Source organism: Doryrhamphus excisus, chromosome 4 (genome assembly GCF_030265055.1).
Source record: "Doryrhamphus excisus isolate RoL2022-K1 chromosome 4, RoL_Dexc_1.0, whole genome shotgun sequence".
Taxonomy (NCBI): Eukaryota; Metazoa; Chordata; class Actinopteri; order Syngnathiformes; family Syngnathidae; genus Doryrhamphus; species Doryrhamphus excisus.
In genome coordinates this window covers 22087157-22112224 of record NC_080469.1, presented here as the reverse complement: position 1 = coordinate 22112224, position 25068 = coordinate 22087157, and the positions used below count along the sequence as shown (strand labels likewise).

At 37.5% G+C, this 25068-nt stretch overlaps 2 protein-coding genes across 10 annotated transcripts in view; both read left to right on the top strand.

The window, feature by feature from the left end:
• Window positions 1-231: 231 nt before the first annotated feature.
• On the top strand, window positions 232-23306 carry slc1a3a (solute carrier family 1 member 3a). 7 transcript variants are annotated; one of them, XM_058072115.1, is made up of 11 exons: window positions 235-399; window positions 483-677; window positions 934-1167; window positions 6430-6567; window positions 12745-12949; window positions 14601-14658; window positions 14741-15009; window positions 17138-17371; window positions 17443-17637; window positions 19162-19296; window positions 21056-23306. In XM_058072115.1, exons 3-11 carry the CDS (start codon window positions 984-986, stop codon window positions 21258-21260), a joined length of 1623 nt encoding a protein of 540 aa, XP_057928098.1. In that variant the 5' UTR covers window positions 235-399; window positions 483-677; window positions 934-983; the 3' UTR covers window positions 21261-23306. The 7 variants fall into 7 exon arrangements, 6 of the variants coding, with proteins under 6 accessions (XP_057928098.1, XP_057928099.1, XP_057928100.1 ...); XM_058072116.1 differs by lacking the exon at window positions 14601-14658 and adding an exon at window positions 14183-14225 and having other exon boundaries at window positions 236-399; XM_058072117.1 differs by lacking the exons at window positions 235-399; window positions 483-677; window positions 934-1167 and adding an exon at window positions 4091-4199.
• A 900-nt stretch (window positions 23307-24206) lies between these two features.
• nipbla (NIPBL cohesin loading factor a) overlaps window positions 24207-25068 on the top strand; it is a 39902-nt gene continuing 39040 nt past the window's right edge. For all 3 annotated transcript variants that reach the window (XM_058070478.1, XM_058070477.1, XM_058070476.1), the window contains exon 1: window positions 24207-24594. The gene's annotated coding sequence lies outside the window, so the exon portion shown is untranslated. The remainder of the gene's footprint in view (window positions 24595-25068) is intronic.

The following is a 25068-nucleotide window of genomic DNA, read 5'->3' as shown; positions in this document are numbered from 1 at the left end:
AAGTAACCAAACTTCAACACATTCAAACGTGCTACGTCCGGAACGCTTGGCAAATATTTAGCACATCCACGTTATGGATGTGAGGAATGAGGAAAATGAGGAAAAAGAAGGAACAGGAATTTTAGTATTTTTTATATCATTGAATTGATTGACTTGTGTGTGTTGTGTCAAAATAAAACCTCTTAATATTGCTTTGACCCCCCCCCAGCCCCCCCTCTCTGCAGGAATCTGCAATCAGGCCGAACTTATCAGGCGTGACAAACCCTTTGAAAGGAGGAACAAGAAGCTCTTTTCAATTCTTCCTGCTTGAAAAATCATTATTCCTCAAGATACCGCCCCCCCATGCGGGTTCCTCCTCTACCTTAATTCCCCCCTTCACCTCCCCACGAGGCAACAACTGTGAGTTCCCACCCCCCTCCCCCTTGTCCAACTGTGGCACCGCCTCCATTCTCTCACTGGTTCTTTCATTGCTCTCATCACAGCCGCCACCACAGCAGCTCTCCCTCTTTTCTACCCTCCACTCATTTCTACTCACTCACAACCAAAGAACAAGCCCCCGGACACCCACCCTGCAGCCCCGCTTCCTCACTTCCTCTCCACTTCCACACACAGACACACACTGACTGAGCTTTAACCCACAGCAACACCAAAGCCTCCTGATTGCGGCAGCCTAAAAGGTACGGAAACAGCTTCTATGGTTTTAGGTGTCATGATGAAGTGTGTGTGTGTGTGTGTGTGTGTGTGTGTGTGTGAGCAGTAGCCGTGCTTTTTTTTTGAGGAAGTGCTTCCCATTCAGAAGCATCGAGGCTTAATAAAGAGCAACGTTTTTTCCTTTTTATCAATAAAGTTGTGAGCTTTGATGATCACTTGGCATGATGCAACTGCAAAAAAAAAAACAAAAAACGCCTTATCAGCTCATTTTCCTGTCACTAGTCGAACGCCACTCAAGTTCCAGCACGGCAGATCTGGAGAGTTCCACCGACATGACGCAGAGCAACGGGGAGGATCCTCAGAGAGCCTGCCGGGGCTTCCGACAGTTCCGGTCAGGCATCCAATCCCGGTCCCTGCTGGCCAGGAAGAGAGTGCAGAACATCACTAAGAATGACTTGAAGGGATTCTTCATAAGGAACGCCTTTGTCATACTCACCGTCGCGGCGGTTATCATCGGTGAGTGGAGATGTTTACCTCATCCATACAATTGATGTCTTTGAGGAGGATTTTATTATTTTATTATTTTATTATTTTATTATTTTATTATTTTATTATTTTATTATTTTATTATTTTATTATTTTATTATTTTATTATTTTATTATTTTATTATTTTATTATTTTATTATTTTATTATTTTATTATTTTATTATTTTATTATTTTATTATTTTATTATTTTATTATTTTATTATTTTATTATTTTATTATTTTTATTTATTATTTTTATGGATTATTTTTATGGATTATTTTTATGGATTATTTTATTATTTTTATTTATTATTTTTATTTATCATTTTTATTTATTTATTTATTTTTAAATTATTTTTATTATTTTATTATTTTTCCAACGTCATATTATGACTTCACTCTCTGACTATTATGACCTTGGATTTGTTCATATTTTAAAATATCAAATGTACAACTTTGGCCACTATAGAGCAGCTACCCGCATAGAAAGCTTTCTAGATCTTCTAGATCAGGGGTCTACCCTTTTTTTACTTTACCTGGGGGCCACTGGAGCTAGGGTCTGGGCAAGGCTGGGCCGCATCAGGTTTTCAAAAAAAAACAACGCATTTATTAAAAACAGAAAAATATACAAACTTTTTCAGTGCTTTGGTTCCGATTTTCTACAATAAAAGCTCTGATAAAATATCTTAATTTTTATTTTTCTGCACAAAATAAGATGAAAAATAAACAAATCAAGAATAAAGAAAATCAATCAGTAATAAACAAATATAATAAAACGGCAAATAATAAAAACTCAAGAAACCACATATAGTTGGTGGGTAGACAAATTATTTTTTTCAGATTAAAATGAACAAAGCATTATTAGAGCCCTGTAGACATGACAAAACACGACTATAGTCACATTTATACTCTTTTTATTTACAACATATTGCGCAACTGCAGGGTCTTGAGACACATGCTAACTCGCAAACTAGAGAGCTAGCGACCTAAACGGTAGCCTTCAAGTTATTTCCTTTAAACCTAAATAGCCAAAAACTTACCACTTCCACATGGATAGGGAGGATAACTATTAACAGTTATTTAACCTTTAACATGAACATTAATCAAACGTAATAATTTTTTCTGGGTACATGATACCATACAGCATCCATATCAAACTTGCGCGGGCCGCACTAACATTAAACTTTCATATCAAGGAGGGGGCCTCAAACTAGTGTCCTGCGGGCCACATTTGGCCGGCGGGCCGCTGGTGTAGAGCCTTACACTTTATTATAAGGCCGGAGAGCAAGAAACATTATCACAGCTATGAAATGACACAAAAAGGAAAAGATAGGACGGAATGTTTTATGCCTAAACCTAGCATTTCCAAGCTAAAAAAAAAGGCTAAATGGAATAAAAGCTATATTCCACATTGCTGACTAGCACCCGATTTTTATTGCAGGTTTCAGTGATCTCACAACAGGCACAATAATAACACGAGCTACTCTTTGGGCTTTAACCCACAACAAGCTAAAAGTCAACCCTGTAACTTCCTGTCCGCCACTGATTCCGCTCCCCTTTGCACACATTTAATCCTGTCCTGAATGGCTTTCCACCCCCACATTATGTCGAATCTCTTGGGTAATACAAGTGTAAAGGTGACTGTGTGGGTGTTATGTCATGTCCAGAGGGCTCTAATAAATATAAAAACATTATTTAGAAGATTGTAAACAGATTTATATGCCATAACTACACAAATGTTCCATTTATGAAGAGGAAATCCTACTTAAATTCACTTAACCATGTTCAAGTCTGGAACACATTAACTCAGAAAAAGAAGAGATTACTGTGTCCCCCCCCTCCCCCGAAATGGGCAACTAGTCCAACATGATAGCAAAAGTAAACAAAGAGAAAGAAAGTAACTGCACAACACAAGATAATATGGCCGTTATGGCTGACTTGCAGAAGAGCAGTTGCCGTCTCCAAAAGGGAGCCAAAAGGAAATAAATAGAAACTTGGTCAAGTGAGGATGGAAGAGGTCTGACTTTTGACCTTTTGCCGTTAACCTTTGCATCCTACGCAACAGGAAGTGATGGGTGCCCACCCACGTGCTGCACATCTGCATCCCTGCTAGAGTTACAACCGCAGCCCAGATATCAGGCAAGCCGCACACTTTGTGGCTTCGGGCTCCAATGAGAGCGCGTTTTACTGACCTACATCAGAGGAGGAGCATGTGTGTTCACTTTGAATGAAACACTAGACTGGCAAATCCCGTTACTGCACGTTACTGAGGCCGCCTCAAAATATATCATATCATATATCACAACTAGTGACAAGGGAGAGGAGATAACCACATAAGCAATGAGGATTGGCTAGGTTTTAGTAAAATTGCGTCTTCGGACAATCAGCGAAATTAAATGGGCGGGTGTTTAGAGCACATATTTAAGGATGATTGGCTAAGATTTAGTAAAATAGCACTTTCAGCCAATCAGAACTTGGGTAGGCGGGTGTTTAGAGCACATAAGCAACGAGGATTAGCTAAGATTTAGTGAAATTGCGTCTTCGGCCAATCAGAGAAAATTAAGTGGGCGGGTGTTTAGAGCACATATTCAACAATGATTGGCTAAGATTTAGTAAAATCGCACTTTCAGCCAATCAGAACTTGGGTAGGCGGGTGTTTAGAGCACATAAGCAATAAGGGATTGGCTAAGGTTTTAGTAAAATAGTGTTTTCGGCCAATCAGAGAACTTAGGTGGGCGGGTGTTTAGCGCACATAAGCAACGAGGATTAGCTAAGATTTAGTAAGATTGCGTTTTTAGCCAATCAGAGAACTTAGGTGGGCGGGTGTTTAGAGCACATAAGCAATGAGGATTGGCTAAGGTTTAGTGAGATTGTTTTTTCAGCCAATCACAGAACGTGTGTGGGCGGGTTAGAGCACGTCCAAAGTGCCGGGTAGTAGATAGAGTGAGGACGACTCTATGGAGAAGACGGCGTTTGCCAAATAGAAGTACACACACTACTTTAACCTCCTTGACGTCAAAGGTAAAATGCACATTATGTCCCCGAAAAAAAAACTTTGTCCACGTCTTGTGTGAGCAACCCACAGAAACACATGTCGACTGCAATAAATGCAAACCTCTGTAATGGTACCCGTCTTTGCTGTGGGTGGGCAATAGTTTTACTGGTAACTAGTTACTTTTGTAGTGGAGTAACTCAGTAACTTTTTTTAAGTACTTTTTTGAGAAGTAACTAGTAACTAATTACTTTTTAAAGTAACATGCCCAACATTGCTCATGTGACACCTCATTTGATATCAAAAATCAATTTTGCGTAGTCATGCTAGCTAAGTGAACTGACTACAGCTTGCTAACCGAAGGTAACCATATTGTTAACTTAACTCAATCCCAGCCATTTTTTTTATTTTTCAGCCATAAAAACGTCTTTGGGAGCGAGCGTTTGGGTTGGAAAAAAACGTATACATTTGTTGTTTGGTTGCAAATGAGTTAATTTGCTCACTAATGGAAATGACAACAAGCTAAGCTAAGCTAAGCATTTGTTCACGAATGAACCGGTTCTTTTGAACGGCTCATTAACATGAACGATGTCAAGGTTTTTTTCTTCGCACTAAAAGCTGTTGCACAGAAATTCATTGTATCCTGCTTTGTTTTTTAATGTTTATACATGTTCAAGTCATGGTTTACACATATGCATACACATAATTTGTACAATGGATAATTCAAAACAGCGACGTCACTGTCAAAGCAGAGTGTTATAGCACCACCCTGTGGAATATTTACAATGAATCCAGATCTGACTTTAAAAGGTTTTAATCAGTATTTCAGAATAACTCAAACTCATATTGGTGGGATATTTATAAATTTATTCCACCCAGTGATTATTTCCAAAATAAAACGAGTTGAGGCCAGGCTGGCTTCTTAAAACTTAATTATAAAAACCAGCCAAATGAGCCAGTTGTTTGATGAACGGCTCTTTAAAAGGAACGGCTCACCAAGATGCGGCTCCCCTCGAAGAGCCAAAAATCCCATCTCTACTAGATGCCCATAATTTTTGTGAACTTTTGTGCAAACAATGGAAATGGTGCATATCGAAGCATTTCTGGAAGAAGTTAAAATCATGCCACAACGACACAAACACGCAAAACATGTTTTATCAACAACCGACGATTGACAAACAAACCCAGTGTGGTTAGCAAATACAGAACAGCATTCTGTTTTGTAAATAAGAAACATACCTAACGAACAAATACTAGTACACAGGAACATATTTACTTCAAGTACTACGAAAAACTTTTGGCACAAATTTTCCACCTTGCAGATCCACACACAAATAGAATCAATAGCGCCGCCTGCATTTGCTGTTGGCAAAGGTTTCAGTAAGAAAAGTAGCTATTGGCTGTCCTAGAAGTCGCTATAAGTCGACAAATTTGCATATCATTTGCATATGATGTTAAAAAAATGTTAGTAAAAACACCTTTGTTACCTTTTAGAATGATTGATTACTGGTTTTTGCCGTCATTTCATGAAAATAAAATAACTATATTATATTTTGGGCTGCATAGCGGGGGAGTGGTTAGCGTGCAGACCTCACAGCTTGGAGACCCCAGTTCAATTCCACTCTCGGCCATCTCTGTGTGGAGTTTGCATGTTCTCCCCGTGCATGCGTGGGTTTGACTCCAAAAACATGCTAGGTTAATTGGCGACTCCAAATTGTCCATAGGTATGAATGTGAGTGTGAATGGTTGTTTGTCTATATGTGCCCTGTGATTGGCTGGCCACCAGTCCAGGGTGTACCCCGCCTCTCGCCCGGGGGCGGCTGGGATGGGCTCCAGCACCCCCCGTGACCCTCGTAGGGAAGAGCGGTAGAAAATGAATAAATGAATATTTTGGGCTGCACGGCGATCGAGTGGTTAGCGTGCAGACCTCACAGCTTGGAGACCCGAGTTCAATTCCACTCTCGGCCATCTCTGTGTGGAGTTTGCATGTTCTCCCCGTGCATGCGTGGGTTTGACTCCGGTTTCCTCCCACATTCCAAAAACATGCTAGGTTAACTGGCGACTCCAAATTGTCCATAGGTATGAATGTGAGTGTGAATGGTTGTTTGTCTATATGTGCCCTGTGATTGGCTGGCCACCAATCCAGGGTGTACCTAAGCAGTAGAAAACGAATGAATGAATGAATATTATACTTTATCTTGGCCAAATACTGAATACATTAAAAAAAACAACAACTTTATATGTAATCCCGCCCTGCAGGTATCATATTGGGATTTGTCCTGCGGCCGTACAAGATGTCCTACCGTGACATCAAGTTCTTCTCTTTCCCTGGCGAGCTGCTGATGAGGATGCTTCAAATGCTGGTGCTGCCCCTGCTGGTGTCCAGTCTCATCACGGGTCAGTGCACAACCCCTTCACTCATGAATATGGTAAAACACGGTATTGTACATAAGGTACTGTATACTAGGTGAAGAGTTTCTGATCATTATTATGTGCCAAGTCTGTTTCAAAGTGCTTTTTGAAAGCCCTGCTCAAGGATGGGTACTGAAGCCGGTACTATCATTGGTATACCAAACAAATTCTGTCGATACTACCGGGTATCGACCAGGTTTCGGTACCTAAATGCTTCCTTCTATCCATCTGGTTGCTGTAGGCAACAGTAGCCGGTGTTAGGGATGAATGAGTGTCCTTTTCCCGACTCGGTTTGAAACACTTTCAGTTTAGAATAGGGGTCTCAAACTCAATTTACTTAGGGGGCCACTGGAGCTCTGATCTGGGTGAGACTGGGCCGCATCAGGTTTTCCAAAAAAAAACAGAAAAAAAACGCATTTATTAAAAACAAAAAAATTAAAAAAAACTTCGCTTTAGTTCCAATGTTCTACAATAAAAGCTCTGATAAAACATTCCACTGTTTTCAAATATCTTCCTTTTTATTTTTCTACACAAAATAAGATGAAAAATAAATAAATCAAGAATAAAGAAAATCAATCAATCAGTAATAAATAAAAAAATATAATAATAATAAAACGGCAAATAATAAAAACTTAAGAAACCACATATAGTTGGTGGGTAGACAATTTATTTTTTTCAGATTAAAATGAACAAAGCATTATTAGAGCCCTGTAGACATGACAAAACACGACTATAGTCACATTTATACTCTCATTTACAACATATTACGCAACTGCAGGGTCTTGAGACACATGCTAACTCGCAAACGAGAGAGCTAGCGACCTAAACGGTAGCCTTCGAGTTATTTCCTTTAAACTTAAATAGCCTTACCACTTCCACTTAAATAGCCTTACCACTTCCACAAAACTTACCACTTCCACACGGATAGGGAGGATAACTATTAACAGTTATTTAACCTTTAACATGAACATTAATCAAACGTAATAATTTTTTTCTGGGTACATGATACCATACAGCATCCATATCAAACTTGCGCGGGCCGCACTAACATTAAACTTTCATATCAAAGGCAGGGGCCTCAAACTAGTGTCCTGCGGGCCACAGTTGGCCCACGGGCCGCATGTTTGAGACCTCTGCCATACAGCATCCAAATCAAACTTGCGCGGCCCACACTAACATTAAACTTTTGTTGGCCTGAAACTAGTGTCCTGCGGGCCACATTTGGCCCGCGGGCCGCATGTTTGAGACCCCTGGTTTAGAACAAATAAATTTGAAGCTAACAATTAGCTTGTGCTATGTGCGTCAGTTGTCATATTATGTCCCTGATGTGAGCCCCTAGTCTGTGCAATGTGGTGTAAAGAGTGTAATTGTAACTATAGGGGTGCTGTTTCATGTCTACGGGGCTCTAATAATGGTAAAAACAGCATCTTGGAAGAAATTCACTTATCACCATCAGGTGTGGAAGCAATTAATAAACATTCCCGACTCTGTACCAGTATGTTGTGTCTTCCACTGTGCAACGCTTGTTTGTGGACCCAGAGGTGGACGAGAACAGCATATGAGGTCTTCATTGATTGGATAAGCAAAACAGCAGCAAAGACACGACAAAGCTATTTGCACATTTGTGACAGCACGGACAAACGCGGGGGATGTTTACTTGGACAAAAAGGTCCTGTCATTGAGACGTGTTTGTTTTGACGTGCAGCGTGGGTCACAGAGAGAGAGGTTATTGACGGGGCATCGCACCAGAGGCTCCTTTGTGCCACACACCACGTCACCATTTCACATAATTACTGTTGCATGGAGGGTGGAAATAACATATCAGGTTATAGACAGGGCTGCGAATGGTTAGCGCGCAGACCTCACAGCTAGGAGACCCGGGTTCAATTCCACTCTCAGCCATCTCTGTGTGGAGTTTGCATGTTCTCCCCGTGCATGCGTGGGTTTTCTCCGGGTACTCCGGTTTCCTCCCACATTGAATGAATGTACACTTACCACTATTATCCTGTTGGCATGCTAATGTTAACATTGTCATCGTAGCCTTTTTAGCCATTTTCATAAGTAGACATTTAAAGACGTAGCACTATCTTGCTTGTTGTCAGCATGCTAATTTTGGCACTTCAGCGTTGCTAGCATGCTAACAGTAGCATAGTAGCATTTGTATACATTTTTATAGCTAGTCAACAGATATAAACACTGTTAGCACTGTGATGCTAGTTGTTAGCATGCTAATTTTGGCACTTCAGCGTTGCTAGCATGCTAACAGTAGCATAGTAGCATTTGTATACATTTTTATAGCTACTCAACAGATATAAACACTGTTAGCACCGTGATGCTATGCGTTTGCATGCTAACATTAGCATTGCTAGCATTCTAAAATTAGCGATGTAAACATGTAGATAAAATACATACATACATGTCGATAAAATACATTGGCGAACCCACATGCGTATCGGCTGATACCGATTCAAGTAAAGAACGCAAATATCGGCCCGATATATCGGTCGATCCTTAGTTATGACCATCATACCTTAAGCCAGATCAGGTTTTACCATTGCAGATATTAAACTCGGTTTTCTCCGGGTACTCCGGTTTCCTCCCACATTCCAAAAACATGCTAGGTTAATTAGCGACTCCAAATTGTCCATAGGTATGAATGTGAGTGTGAATGGTTGTTTGTCTATATGTGCCCTGTGATTGGCTGGCCACCAGTCCAGGGTGTACAGGGTGCGCCTCTCGCGCAAAGACAGCTGGGATAGGCTCCAGCACCCCCGCGACCCTTGTGAAAATGAATGAATGGTTATTTTTAGCCTTATGCTAAGGGTGACTATAGGGGTGTTATCTCATGTCTACAGGGCTCTAATAATGATACAAATCATACTTAGAAAGTCCTAAACTGGTTTCCTATGCTCTAACTACCAAAATATTCAGTTAATACGGACTACGTTTTCCGTATGTGGCCTTCGCTGGAAAAAGTTTGGACACCCTTGATTTAAAGCATGTAGAAGCAGAAACTGTCTAAAAACATAAAAATATTCACATGTCGCCATGGTAACCTAAGGTCCTAAAGGTGATGTTCTCTCAGGAATCTATTGAACTCAACACAATTTGTAATTTGAGGTCTGGGAAGCTCTGGTTGGGTTCCATTTTGAAGGTTCACGAGGACCACACGAGGGCTTCTTGTGCCCCCCGATCTCAACTTTCCCTCTCTAAAGAAGGGCTTGCATTTGTATTTGTACACCTCCCACCGCTTCCGCCCGAAGTAGAAAGAAAGTCACTCCTTCAATCTTGCTTCTTTCATTCTTTTCAATGGATGGAATTGGTCAGGCTGTGTATGTTGTTGCCGTGGCGACGGGTCAGGACATCATTGTGTGCGAGTGCGTGTATGTAGGCAGACTAAGTCAACAAGTTTTCCCAGGCTTGTCAGAAAAGGAATAAGAGGCCGACAAGAGGAAGTGAATGTTCTGGAGGTTGAGGATTAGAGGAGGGCGAGATGGAAAAAAAGGTTTGCGGCCGCGTTGAGACAAAACAGGAACAGCGGGTGCATCCATTCTAACGCACAGACACACACTCTGGTGTACAGCAGTGCCACGTATGATGAAAAGAAACACATAAATCTTCATCCCACAATGGCCTGCTCTGACTGAAGATAACGACCATAATGGGAGGTGACACTTTGAAAATATGACATCGTCCTTGCCCTGTCTGCCGCGGTCTATTTAATGCTATCACAGCTATTGAAGAAGGTCAAAGAAGGTCAGCACTGGGGGTGGGAGGGCATAAAAAGCTTCAGGATTCGCCATTTAACGACACTTCCTTGATTACAGGGGAAATTACCGTATTTTCCGGACTATAAGTCGCACTTTTTTTCATAGGTTGGCTGTTCCTGCAACTTATACTCCAGAGCGAAAAAATTGTTTATGTTACATAAATATTGGACACCTTTTCTGTTCATGTTTATTTTTTGTGTAGCTAAATAAGTATTGTGTTAGCATATCTTACACCTATTCAGCCTGTTCTCTATTCTTTTATTAATATTAGAACTTGCCTTCCAAGATGACGTAATGTTTGTTTTGGTCAAGTAGTTAAAATTACCCGCAAAAAATGCGACTTATACTCCAGTGCGACTTATGTATGTTTTTTTCTACCTAATTATGTATTTTTGGCGACTTATACTCCGGAGTGACTTATAGTCCAGAAAATACGGTAACTGATTCAGCGATAAATTTATATGACCAGTGGTTCTCAAACCAACCGTCCCCCCGACAATAACAGGCAGGATTTTTAAATATCTCGCATTTAAAGGAAAACCGAAGACCTAAAGAGGACCTGTTCTACTTTTTCCACTTTTCTGACCTCTAAATGTTGATAGAATGTTGTGTTCAGGTGTTAAATTAGCCAATTCTAGAAACAATACAAGCAGTTGATGTTTGCTAAATACAAGGATGAAGAGTCTTGAACCAGTCATGATGTGCTATATATATATATATATCACTATATTGACTGGGTTAATTGGAATGAATGAATGTTTTAGAAATCAGGTTGCACAGTGGTCGAGTGGTTAGCGCGCAGACCTCTCAGCTCGGAGACCCAAGTTCAATGCATTAACATGTTAGCATGCTAATTTTGGCACTTGAGTGTTGCTAGCATGCTAGCAGTAGCATAGTAGCATTTTTATACATTTTTATAGCTAGTCAACAGATATAAACACTGTGAGCACTGTGATGCTATGTGTTTGCATGCTAACGTTAGCATTGCTAGCATTCTAAAATTAGCGATCTAAACATGTAGATCGGCCGATGCCGATTCAAGTAAAGAACGCAAATATTGGCCCGATATATCGGTCGATCCTTAGTTATGACCATCATACCTTAAGCCAGATCAAGTTTTACCATTGCAAATATTAAACTTGTTTTTTTTCCGAGTACTCCGGTTTCCTCCCACATTCCAAAAACATGCTAGGTTAATTGGCGACTCCAAATTGTCCATAGGTATGAATGTGAGTGTGAATGGTTGTTTGTCTATATGTGCCCTGTGATTGGCTGGCCACCGGTCTCCCGAAGACAGCTGGGATTGGCTCCAGCAATGAATGAATGTACACTTACCACTATTATCCTAGGTGTTGGCATGCTAATGTTATCATTGCTAGCATGTTAACATTGTTATAGTAGCCTTTTTAGCCATTTTCATAAGTAGACATTTAAAGACGTAGCACTATCATGCTTGTTGTTAGCATGCTAATTTTGGCACTTCAGCATTGCTAGCATGTAGCAACAGTAGCATAGTAGCATTTTTATACATTTTTATAGCTAGTCAACAGATATAAACACTGTGAGCACTGTGATGCTATGTGTTTGCATGCTAACGTTAGCATTGCTAGCGTTCTAAAATTAGCAATTTTAGAATTCTATGGTCTTCACCGCATTTTCCCCCATTGCCATTATTGGCACCCTTAATGTGGTGGCGTCACAAAATAGGAAGCCACTTGATGTTGCCATCGCATGAGAAATACTACCGCTTGTCTGATACTGTCCTGCTTTCATTCGTCAGTCACGCCTGGCTTCTTTGTTGCGTGAAAGTCTAAATATAAGAAAATGGTTTGACCCGATGCTTCGACTTGATCATCGGCGGGGCTCTCTTGATATGTTTTCAAAGCGTTTCCTTACCGTGTGTGCGATTTAAAATATACAATACGTTACGCGAATAAGATCTTTCCCTGGGTGCCTTCCAGTAGGTGTTGTTTACCCGGCGGTGAAGGTCAGAGCGGTTTTATGTTTCCTAGCGCGCTTTGTTCTTGTAGATAGTCGGACAGATTATGTGAATGGGTGTATTCCGTCTATAATTACACCACCTGTTCCCAGGATTACTGTATGTATGCTTGATGGGAAACACCACTTTATTTACCGTACATGTGTAAGGTGGGGGGCAGCTCACCTGCTTTGCATGTCCAAACGCAACAGTGTTGATGATTGACACACTGCAATGTTGCTGAATCATGTTTACTTTGTTGTTGTGTTAGCAAGCAAATGTGGCGTTTCTGAGAATAGTGATGTAAATAAATGTGACTAATGATATTAGCAACTTGGGTACGCAACATTCAAGCCCCGTTTTGTGCGTAAGCAAGTTTTATAAATGAGGCCCCTGGTGTTCTTCTGTTTGCAGGTATGGCTGCCCTGGACAGCCGTGCGTCGGGGAAAATGGGCATGAGGGCGGTGATCTACTACACCACCACCACGGTGATTGCTGTGTTTATCGGCATCGTCATGGTGCTCATCATTCACCCTGGTAAAGGCTCCAAGGAGGAGTTCACTAACCAGCAGCAGATAGAGAAGGTTAGCCCCGCTGATGCCTTCCTGGACCTTATCAGGTACCTGCTAACACACACACACGCATACATACATCCACACACTTGATACTGCTCAGGGAAATATCAGCTCCCAAATAAAAAAGGTAGAAAACCAGATTTTACATTCACACAAATATTGTTTGCTTTTGTGACAGCTGAAATATCTAAACAACTAATATATAATAATATAATAATATAATAATATAATAATATAATAATATAATAATATAATAATATAATAATATAATAATATAATAATATAATAATATAATAATATAATAATAATATCATATAATAATATAATAATATAATAATAATATCATATCATTATATAATAATATTATCATATAATATAAATAATTGTATATATTATTTAATATATATAATTTATTATTAATATTATATATTTAATAATATATAATAATTATTATTCTTATATATTTAATAAAATATAATAATAATTATTATTATTCTTATTTTATATTAATGTTATTATTGTATTTATTATTATTATTGTATTATTATTATATGTTATTAAATATATAATAATAATAATTATTAATAATAATATTAATTTAATAATAATTAAAAAAAACTATAACACCCAACACTAGCTCTAATAATTTAATAATACTAATAATAATTATTAATATATATAATTTATTATTATTATGTATTTAATAACATATAATAATAATATTAATTTATTAATATTTTATTATTATGTATTTTTATTATTATTATTTGCTAAAAACACACATGCATACATACATCGACACACTTGATACTGCTCAGGGAAATATTGCTAATAATGAAAATATTTTTTTATTTTATTTCTATTTATATTTTATTACTATATATTATTATTATTAGATTAATTATTAAATTAAATATTAAATTAATTATCATAGCTATTGTTGGGTGTCATAGTTTTGAATATTATTATTATTAAATTATTATAGCTATTGTTGGGCGTCATAGTTTTGAATATTATTATTATTAAATTAATTATTATAGCTATTGTTGGGTGTCATAGTTTTGAACATTATTATTAAATTAATTATTATAGCTATTGTTGGGTGTCATAGTTATGAATATTATTATTATTAAATTAATTAATGGTTATAGCTATTGTTGGGCGTCATAGTTTTGAAAGTCCAAACTCTTGGAGATCAAAGGGCCCCAATATGACCCTCCCACCCAAAAAAGTCTGCATGGATTCATTCATTGATTCAAGGGTGTACTGTTTTGCAGGAACATGTTCCCTCCGAACCTTGTGGAGGCTTGCACCAAACAGGTAACTTGAAATACAGTAGTTTGTACAAATAATAAATAAAAAAAACACGTAGCGGTTGTAGCACTAGTAGTAGTGAAATACACTCTTTCTTGTCTTGCCTTCATTTCCCATTACTGATATTTGTTTATGTGACACTTTTTTGGGGTGATTTTCAGTGAATAAATGTAGATAAATGGCATTAATTGATTGTATCATGGCTACCGGTGCTTCTGTTTGCTCCATCATCAAGCAGGAGTAAATGAGTAGACATTTTCATGAAATGGAAAAACAATGTCCCGCTGTCGGAACGTGCCACATGGTGAATAAGGAAGCGCTTTTGCAAGTGTTGTGCAACTATGCTTGGAATTGTTTTGTTTCATATGCTTTTCTTTACAGATGTAGTCATTTCACTAGAGTCATATCCCGAGGATCACCAAGGCACTGTGAATACATGGCAAGCCATTAAATTGCCACCGCACTGCTACATTAGCAATGGTTAGGGTTTCACAGTCTAACACGCTGTTTGTTTTCAACAGTTCAAGACGCAGTACGCTAAGAGAGTAGTCCACGTCAAGCTGACGGTGAACGATTCCCTGTTCGCGCTCAACGGGAGCCAGCTGATCAGCAGGGAGGAGATGATCCCCGTGCCGGGGGCGGTCAATGGGGTCAACGCTCTGGGCCTGGTGGTGTTCTCCATGTGCTTCGGTTTGATCATCGGGAGCATGCGGGAACAGGGCCAGCCTCTGAGGGACTTTTTCGACTGTCTCAATGAGGCCATCATGAGGCTGGTGGCCATAATCATGTGGTAGGTCCAAACGAGACCATGTGCCTCTCCAACGATCGTAACAAAAATGCTATAATTCCTCATTCGTGTACAGTAGATCTATGCTTTTCACATGCAAATGACCCAAAAAATGCCCTTTTTTGGATAAACATTTGCAATAAAAGTTACATTTGATTTGATTGCCATTGTTAGGACCTAAATATGCCTCACACTCTTGTTAAAGGCATTTAAAGTATAACATGTATGGTTATAAAATGTTTAGCAAGTAGGGATGTATCAGCCTGATATCAGTATAAAAACAACTCATACTCATACTGTTCAGTCCACAACATGATATCATTTATTTATATTAATTTACGAGAATACAGTCATACATTTACGAGAATACAGTAAAAAATGTATGAGCAAAAAATAAAGTCATAATTTCATAAATTTATGAGAATAAAGTTGTAATTTATGAGCAAAAGTTGTAAACTTCACAAGAATATAGTCATACATTTATGAGAATAAAGTTGTAAATGTATGAAAATACAGTAAAAAAAGTATGAGTAAAAGTTGTACATTTTACAAGAATATAGTCATAAATTTTTGAGAATAAAGTTGTAAATTTATGAGCTAAAGTTGTAAATTTTACAAAAATACAGTCATAAATTTATGAGAACGTTGTAAATTTTAGAGCAAAAGTTGTACATTTTACCAGAATACAGTCAAAAATGTACGAGCAAAAGTTGTACATTTTATGAGAATACACTCATAAATTTACGAGAATAAAGTTGTACATTTATGAGCTAAAGTTGTAAATTTTACAAGAACATGTCATACATTTATGAGAATAACGTAATAAATTTATTAGAAAAAGTTGTACATTTTACAAGAACACATACATTTATGAGAATAACGTAATAAATTTATTAGAAAAAGTTTTTACGAGAATACATCATCATACATTTCAGAATAAAGTTGTAAATTTTAGAAGAATATAGTCATGAATTTATGAGCAAAAGTTGTACATTTTACAGTAATATAGTCATAAATTTATGAGAATAAAATTGTAATTTATGAGCAAAAGTTGTAAATTTTACGAAAATACAGTCATAAATTTATGAGAATAAAGTTGTACATTTTAGAGCAAAAGTTGTAAATTTTATGAGAATACAGTCAAAACTGTATGAGCAAAAGTTGTACCTTTTACAAGGATATAGTCATAAATTTCTGAGAATAAAGTTGTACATTTATGAGCAAAAGTTGTACATTTTACAAGAATATAGTCATAAATTTCTGAGAATAAAGTTGTAAAATTATGAGCTAAGTTAAAAATTTTACAAGAACAGTCATAAATTTATTAGAATAAAGTAATAAATGTATTAGAAAAAGTTGTACATTTTACGAGAATACAGTCATACATTTATGAGAATAAAGTTGTAAATTTTATGAGAATACAGTAAAAAATGTATGAGCAAAAGTTGTCAATTATACAAGGATATAGTCATAAATTTATGAGACTAAAGTTGTAATTTATGAGCAAAAGTTGTAAATTTTACGAGAATATAGTCATAAATTTATGAGAATAAAGTTGTAATTAATGAGCAAAATTTGTAAATTAATACAGTCTTGAACTTATGAGAATAAAGTTGTAAATTTATGAGCGAAAGTTGTAAATTTTACGAGAATATAGTCATACATTTATGAGAATAAAGTTGTACATTTATGAGCAAAAGTTGTAAATTTTGCGAGAATACAGTCAAAAATATATGAGCAAAAGTTGTACATTGTACAAGAATATAGTCATAAATTTCTGAGAATAAAATTGTAAATTTATGAGCTAAGTTTGAAATTTTACAAGAACACAAGAACAGAATAAAGTTAATACATTTATTAGAAAAAGTTGCAAATTTTACGAGAATACAGTCATACATTTATGAGAATAAAGTTGTACATTTTACGAGAATTCATTCAAAAATGTATGAGCAAAAGTTGTAAGTTTTACAAAAATACAGTCCTAAATTTATGAGAATAAATGTGTAAGTTGTAAATGTATGGAAAAAAGCGAAAAAAGTACATTTGATTTGCCATTGTTCAGACCTAAAAGGCCCACAGTGCCCCCTACAGTATCAGAGGCAGAAATACTGAACGTCAGACTCCGTTTCAGGTACGCCCCCATCGGTATTCTGTTCCTGATTGCGGGTAAAATAGTAGAAATGGACGACATCACGTCGATGGGCGGCCAGCTGGGTATGTACACGGTGACCGTCATCTGCGGCCTGCTCATCCACGCCATCTTCGTCCTGCCCACGCTCTACTTCATCGTCACTCGAAAGAACCCCTTCATCTTTATCGCCGGCCTGCTGCAGGCCCTCATCACCGCCCTCGGAACGTCATCCAGGTTTGGGATTTATGCTCTTTTTGCCGTTAAAGGTGTGCGGTATTTCATGTGTAACGTTTCCTCCATCTTAGTTCGGCCACGTTGCCCATCACGTTCAAATGCCTGGAGGAGAACAACAAGGTGGACAAGCGTGTGACCCGTTTTGTGCTTCCTGTGGGCGCCACCATAAACATGGACGGCACTGCTTTGTATGAAGCGCTGGCAGCCATTTTTATCGCTCAGGTTAATAATTACGACCTCAACTTCGGACAGATTCTCACCATCAGGTAAGCAGGCGCACACGTGCTACATTGACCCAAACATGAGACCACCATTCACCATTCAGAAAAATTATCCTATTTTGGGTCAGAATTTGGATTTGCTTATTATTTTTATTATTTTATTATTTATTTATTTTATTATTTTATTATTTATTTTATTATTTTTTATTATTGTTTTATTTATGTATTATTTTTATTATTTTTTACATTATTTTTATTACATAAAAAATGAGAAAAATAGAGTAAAAATGTAAAGAAAAAGCTTACATGTTTACATTAATAATTAAGTTTTCAACCAGACCGCTCACACCAGAAGACGTACTTGTAGTAGTTGTAAACTTATGAGCAAAAGTTTATAACATTTTACAAGAATAAAGTTGTAAATGTATGAGCAAAAGTTGTAATGTATGAGCAAAAGTTGTACATTTATGAGAAAAAATGTAAATTTATGACAATAAAATTGTCAATTTATGAGAATAAAGTTGTAAATGTATGAGCAAAAGTTTTAAATTTTACGAGAATTAAGTTGTAAATTCATGAGCAAAAGTTGTAAATATTACAAGAATACAGTCAAAAATGTATGAGCAAAAGTTGTACATTTTTTAGAATAAAGTTGTAAATGTATGGAAAAAAAGAAAAAAAGTTGTACATTTACAAGGAAAAGTTGTACATTCATGAGAAAAAAAATGTAAATGTACGAGAATACAGTCATACATTTATGAGAATAATGTTGTAAATGTATGAGCAAGAGTTTAATTTTTTTACGAGAATAAAGTTGTAAATATTACGAGTACAGTCAGAAATTTATGAGCAAAAGTTGTACATTTTACGAGACTACAGTCATAAATGGATGAGAATAAAGTTGTACATTTATGAGAATGAAGTTGTACATTTATGAAAAAAACAGAAAAAACTTTTACATTTTACATTACAAAGTTTTACATTCATGATTTAAAAAAAAATAAATCTATGAGAATAAAGTCATACATTTATCATTATACAGTTGTAAATTTATGAGAAAAAGGAGAGAAAAAATTACAAGAAAAAATGTGTACATTTACTAGGAAAAAGTTGTATATTTATGAGAAAAAAAATCATAGATTTACGAGAAATTTAAAAAAAATTATAGAAAAAAAGGTGAATTTTTGAAAATGAGCAAGAATAAGGTTGTAAATTTACGAGAAAAAAGTTGTACATTTACGAGATAACATGTTGTCAATTTATGTGAAAAAAAGTAGGCGGCAGTGAGAAAGGCTAGTAGCCATGCTAATCTAAATGCTAAATGCTAAATGCTCAACTTCTCTGTTTGTTATCATAGTGGTCTAATTGGATACTACTTTGATTTATAACTTCTATTTGATACTCCAACAGCGGACTTTCCTCAGATGTGGGATACATAAAGTTGCTGTAATCTAATCAGTATGCACCTGAGAGGGTTTTGAACCCGTTCACTACTGTGTCGGAGGTCATGTGTGTCCCATCTTTCAGTCGAGAACAATCTGTCTTATCTCCCCACACTCCCCTGTGCAGTATCACAGCCACAGCAGCCAGCATCGGAGCAGCTGGAATTCCCCAGGCAGGGCTGGTTACCATGGTGATAGTGCTAACGTCGGTGGGCCTGCCAACTGATGACATCACGCTCATCATTGCGGTGGATTGGTTCCTGTAAGTATAGCCCTTAGCAGTGTCTATTTGCCTAATATACAGTAGCTGGAATTATTTAATGCAGGGGTCTCAAACTCAATTTACCTGGGGGCCACTGAAAAAAACGCATTTATTAAAAACAGAAAAATTAATAAACTTTGCTTTGGTTCCGATTTTCTACAATAAAAGCTCTGATAAAACATTCCATTGTTCTCAAATATCTTACTTTTTATTTTTCTACACAAAATAAGATGAACAATAAATAAACAAATCAAGAATAAAGAAAATCAATCAATCAGTAATAAATAAATATAATAATAATAATAAAACAGCAAATAATAAAAACTTATAAACCACATATAGTTGTTGGGTAGACAAATTATTTTTTTTCAGATTAAAATGAACAAAGCATTATTAGAGCCCTGTAGACATGACAAAACACGACTATAGTCACATTTATACTCTTTTTATTTACAACATATTGCACAACTGCAGGGTCTTGAGACACATGCTAACTCGCAAACTAGAGAGCTAGCGACCTAAACGGTAGCCTTCAAGTTATTTCCTTTAAAACTTAAATAGCCAAAAACTTACCACTTCCACACGGGTAGGGAGGATAACTATTAACAGTTATTTAACCTTTAACATGAACATTAATCAAACGTAATAATTTTTTCTGGGTACATGATACCATACAGCATCCATATCAAACCTGCGCGGGCCGCACTAACATTAAACTTTCATATCAAGGCGGGGGCCTCAAACTAGTGTCCTGCGGGCCACATGTTTGAGACTCCTGCCATACAGCATCCATATCAAACTTGCGCGGGCCGCACTAACATTAAACTTTCATATCAAGGCGGGGGCCTCGAACTAGTGTCCTGCTGGCCACATTTGGCCCGCGGGCCGCATGTTTGAGACCCCTGTCATACAGCATCCATATCAAACTTGCGCGGGCCGCACTAAGATTAAACTTTCATATCAAGGCGGGGGCCTCAAACTAGTGTCCTGCGCGCCACAGTTGGCCCGCGGGCTGCGTGTTTGAGACGCCTGCCATACAGCATCCACATCAAACTTGCGCGGGCCACACTAAGATTAAACTTTCATATCAAGGCGGGGGCCTCAAACTAATGTCCTGTGGGCCACATTTGGCCCGCGGTCCGCGTGTTTGAGACCCCTGCCATACAGCATCCATATCAAACTTGCGCGGGCCGCACTAAGATTAAAATTTCATATCAAGGCGGGGGCCTCAAACTAGTGTCCTGCGGGCCACATTTGGCCCGCGTGCTGCGTGTTTGAGACCCCTGCCATACAGCACCCATATCAAACTTGCGCGGGCCGCACTAAGATTAAACTTTCATATCAAGGCGGGGGCCTCAAACTAGTGTCCTACGGGCCACATTTGGCCCGCGGGCCGCGTGTTTGAGACCCATGCCATACAGCATCCATATCAAACTTGCGCGGGCCGCACTAAGATTAAACTTTCATATCAAGGCGGGGGCCTCAAACTAGTGTCCTGCGGGCCACAGTTGGCCCGCGGGCCGCGTGTTTGAGACCCCTGTTCTAGATTCTACACCTCTTTCTGCAGTGTTTCCATGGACTTCCTGCTTCCGACCCAAAACGGTCTCTTTAATTGATTCCTCGAGGTACGCCCACGTATGGCCCGCGGGCCACGTGTTTGGGATTGTAATTGGAGAGTAGCAACACTTTAAAGCGCACGCAGAGCTGGATCAAGCTGCCGGATTCAAACCACTCACGACTCTCCTTCTGTTCACTTCAGGGACCGATTGCGCACCACCACCAATGTTCTGGGAGACTCCATCGGCGCAGGCATCGTGGAACACCTGTCCCGCCACGAGCTGACTCGAGACCCGGAGACGTGCAACTCGGTGGTGGAGGAAGCGGAGAAGAAGCCCTACCAGCTCATCTGCCAGGAACACGAGTACGAGAACGAGAGGCCTGTCGAGAACATGACCAAAATGTAGCGGATATTTTGCTATTCGTGGAACGACCAAGAGGGTAGAGACTTTTTCATACGAGCCAAGGACAGGACAGTGGAAAAGTGGGTTTTTTTTTTCGCATGATAATGCCTTCATAGTTAAGTCCTTGCATCTTCTCCATCAGCATGGTCGCCGTAAGTCACGTTTCCACTGAGCAGTACAGTTTGTTATTCATTTTTAGGGGCCTGACGTCAATCATTACAGGATGTGCAAAAAAGTCTCAAGAACCCATCATAACAAAACTAACAGGAAGTCGGACATTTTGAAACTAGTCTGTTTCATACAATGTGGGCGGGGAATAGCAACTAAATTTGATCGTCACTCAAATGTAAACAATAATAAGTCAATTCCACAAGATCGGATCTTCATCATGATTGGTACATACGATGAAGATATACATTGGTTACTTCCTAAATTTGTCTCAGTGCTACGAGTATTAGGGCCAAACGGATAATAAATTAAAAAAAATTGCTGAGATTTTCAGAATAAAGTTGTAAATTTATGAGAGTAAAGTCACACATTTATGAGGAAAAAGTCGCAAATTCACAACACCAAAAGGTTGTACATTTATTATTATGAGATATCAATATTAATTATTAAATAAATATTAACAATAAATATCAAAATAAATATATAAATATAAAAATAAAAATATATAAATATAAAAATATATAAATATAAAATAAATAAATATAAATAAATAGTATTACATAAATATAAAATATATATCAATATTACGGGAATAAAGTCATAAATTAATGAGAAAAAAGTTGCAAATTTACGGGGAAAAATAAGTTGTAAATTTACGAGAATAAAGTCACAAGAAAAAGTCGCAAATTCACAACACCAAAAGGTTGTACATTTATTATTACGGGATATAAATATGATATCAATATTAATTATTAAATAAATATTAAAAATAAATATAAAAATAAATATGTAAATATAAAAATAAATAAATATTATTACATCAATATAAAATATATATCAATATTACAGGAATAAAGTCATAAATTAATGAGAAAAAAGTTGCAAATTTACGGGGAAAAATAAGTTGTAAATTTACGAGAATAAAGTCATACATTTATGAGGAAAAAAAAGGCGGTGTTTTTTTTTTTTTTACCAGAAAAAAAGGTTGTACATTTATGATAAATAAGTTTTTTTTTATATTTCAGGAATAAAGTAATATTTACAAGAACAAACATAAAAATTTCTTCACAAGATTAAAAATTGATGTTGGGAGTGACCAGGATGGATAGGATCAAGAAGGCAATATCATTACATCTTTTTTTCTTGTAAATTTACAACTTTATTCTTGTAAATGTAAGACTTTTTTTCTGGGAAATGTAAAACTTTGTTCTCGTACATTTACATCATTCTCGAAATCTGATTTCTTTTTCTATTTTTAAATATATTTTTTTTAATTTTATTATTTTTATTGTTTTCCATGATGCAAAGTTGATAAGGTGACTATAATATGTTCTATAATATGGTACCCAATGCTGCAACGTACTGTGTTAAAGCGACATGGAAGTGTAGCATACCAAACTGTACCAGCATGGTGGAAACGTGGCTTTTCAACTGTGATGACTCATCTCTACCACTAGAGGCCACTGCTGCTCTTGAGTCCTAAACACTTGCAGCAGACTTACAGCACAAACCTGAAGTTTCCCTGGCAACTTAGAGGCACTTTCACTCTTCACAACCAATGTAGTGTTGGATGTTGTGCACATATACTGTGAACAGGCAGTCTTTTTTGGGTTACAAGTGGCTTTATTTTCTAGAGATGAACTGGAATTGTGTATTCAACCATCACACGGAAACACAGACACCCAAGTATCAGTCGTGTTTTGAGAATTCTGTTACCAAATCAGTTTTTTTGCATATTACTTTATACAAATCTGCCATGAATATGATCCTGTTTGGAGGAATACATTCATTTGCCTTTAGTTTTCTCAATTGGGGGATTAAATTCAGCTCTTTTGTATTTTAACATGTTCTTTCTCATACCCATAAATTTTTTTTTAGTTAGCTTGAAATTTGTAGTTTATTTTATATTTTGAAATAATTTTGTATAGCAGATGTAACATTCATATAGATGTTGCTATTTATAGAGATTTATAGAGACATGTACATAAATAAATGTGTACATATAGATTTTTTTATGTTTACTTCCTGTTATGTAATCTCATCAAATCCAGTTACCAAATTTGATTTTTTTAATGATGTAAAGAACCAAATATTTTTTTCTTCACAATTAATGGACTAGTTCATTTGTTTACAATTGCTGCTGCCATGGAAACACAAACACACAAAAGAAATACTTTTAGATTGCATGACATTTTTGTAAAAATAAAGAATTAAAATAAATTGCGTTTTTTTTTTACTACGTTTGCCGCATACTTAACACCATTCACTACTAGTATATAGTACTAACTCTAAATAATAGTGTTTAATATAGTGTATAACACAATAGTGACTATGAAAATGATTTAATTCATTTCAAATACAAATGAGCAGACGTATGATTTAATGATTTACAAAATCACACACCTATCAGCAAATGTGTAATTCAAATAAATACACACAAAATTATGTTTTTTTTACATTTTATAATTTAATTTTAAATTATTATTTCTATTAGGGGGGAAATATATGTTTTTTATATACAGTTAAGTTTGCAAAAAGATCCAGTCAATGCATCTATTGTCACTCATTTGTATTTAATTCTTTATTAATTGCATAATTGGTGCATATTAGTGTTAATTATGTTTATTATTACCAGCTAACAGTACTACAATATGCTATATTATATGTACTGGTATGAATAGATGTACAAAGCTTGCATTATGTCGCCCTCTAGCGGCATCGGGTGATACCGCCGCCTGGCATTTTGTTTGGCGCCGATGGAGGGAGTCACTCGTGAGATCTTTGGTCAGTCAGACGGCAGCACTTCCGGTCGGCATTTTGTTCTACGAGAGGAGAGCCTCTCGGTGATCGCAACAAATCGTCATATTTCTCGTTTACGCTCGAAATTGGCCGCGCTCGTCGCTCATGTCGGCGCACACGGACTGAAACACCGACGAAGGGACGTTTCCCGTCGCGAATGTAGGTGGAAATATTCAGCCGCGAGTGACGGAAGAAGAAGCGACTCAGCCCGACCCGGATTATTGTTGATAGCTAGCAGGCTAGCTAGCTCGGCGGCTAGCTGGCAAGCCAGTCGAGTTCCTTCTGGAGGAGCTTCGAGAGAAGAAAGGGGGAGCTAGAGACACGGAATCCAGATAAAACGTTCCCCTCCCTTTGGGCGCAACATCAGAAGGTAAATTACCACTCACTTGGAGCCAAAAAACGCCATTATTAACAACAACGCTATCATTTACCTTGACGAGAGACCACCTACGGCGTCGTTCACGGATGCTAGCGGGGCTAGCCAGGCTAGCTAGGTGTGTTTTTGCTCTTGCCCAGCCAGGCGCTCGGCCTCAACTGGATGTCATTTATGGAGCCCAGGCATAGGGCCGTTTGCCTCGGAGTTGGAATGTGCACCACTGCTTTACCCGCCTGCCCTCTCCCGACAACACGTCCCCCCGCCGTCTCCATTTGCTGGAGTAATCGGCTAACCTAACATTAGCCGTCGTCAAGCGCTAACCTACAACATTTATGTCGTCCTCCCCTTGTATGCTAACTTAACAACATTTGCAGCTAGTTAGCGCTAGCCGTCCAAACAAGACATTTGTAGCAACCTGTCAAAAAAAAACATACACATTTGACAGCAAATCTACCTATAATGTCCTCT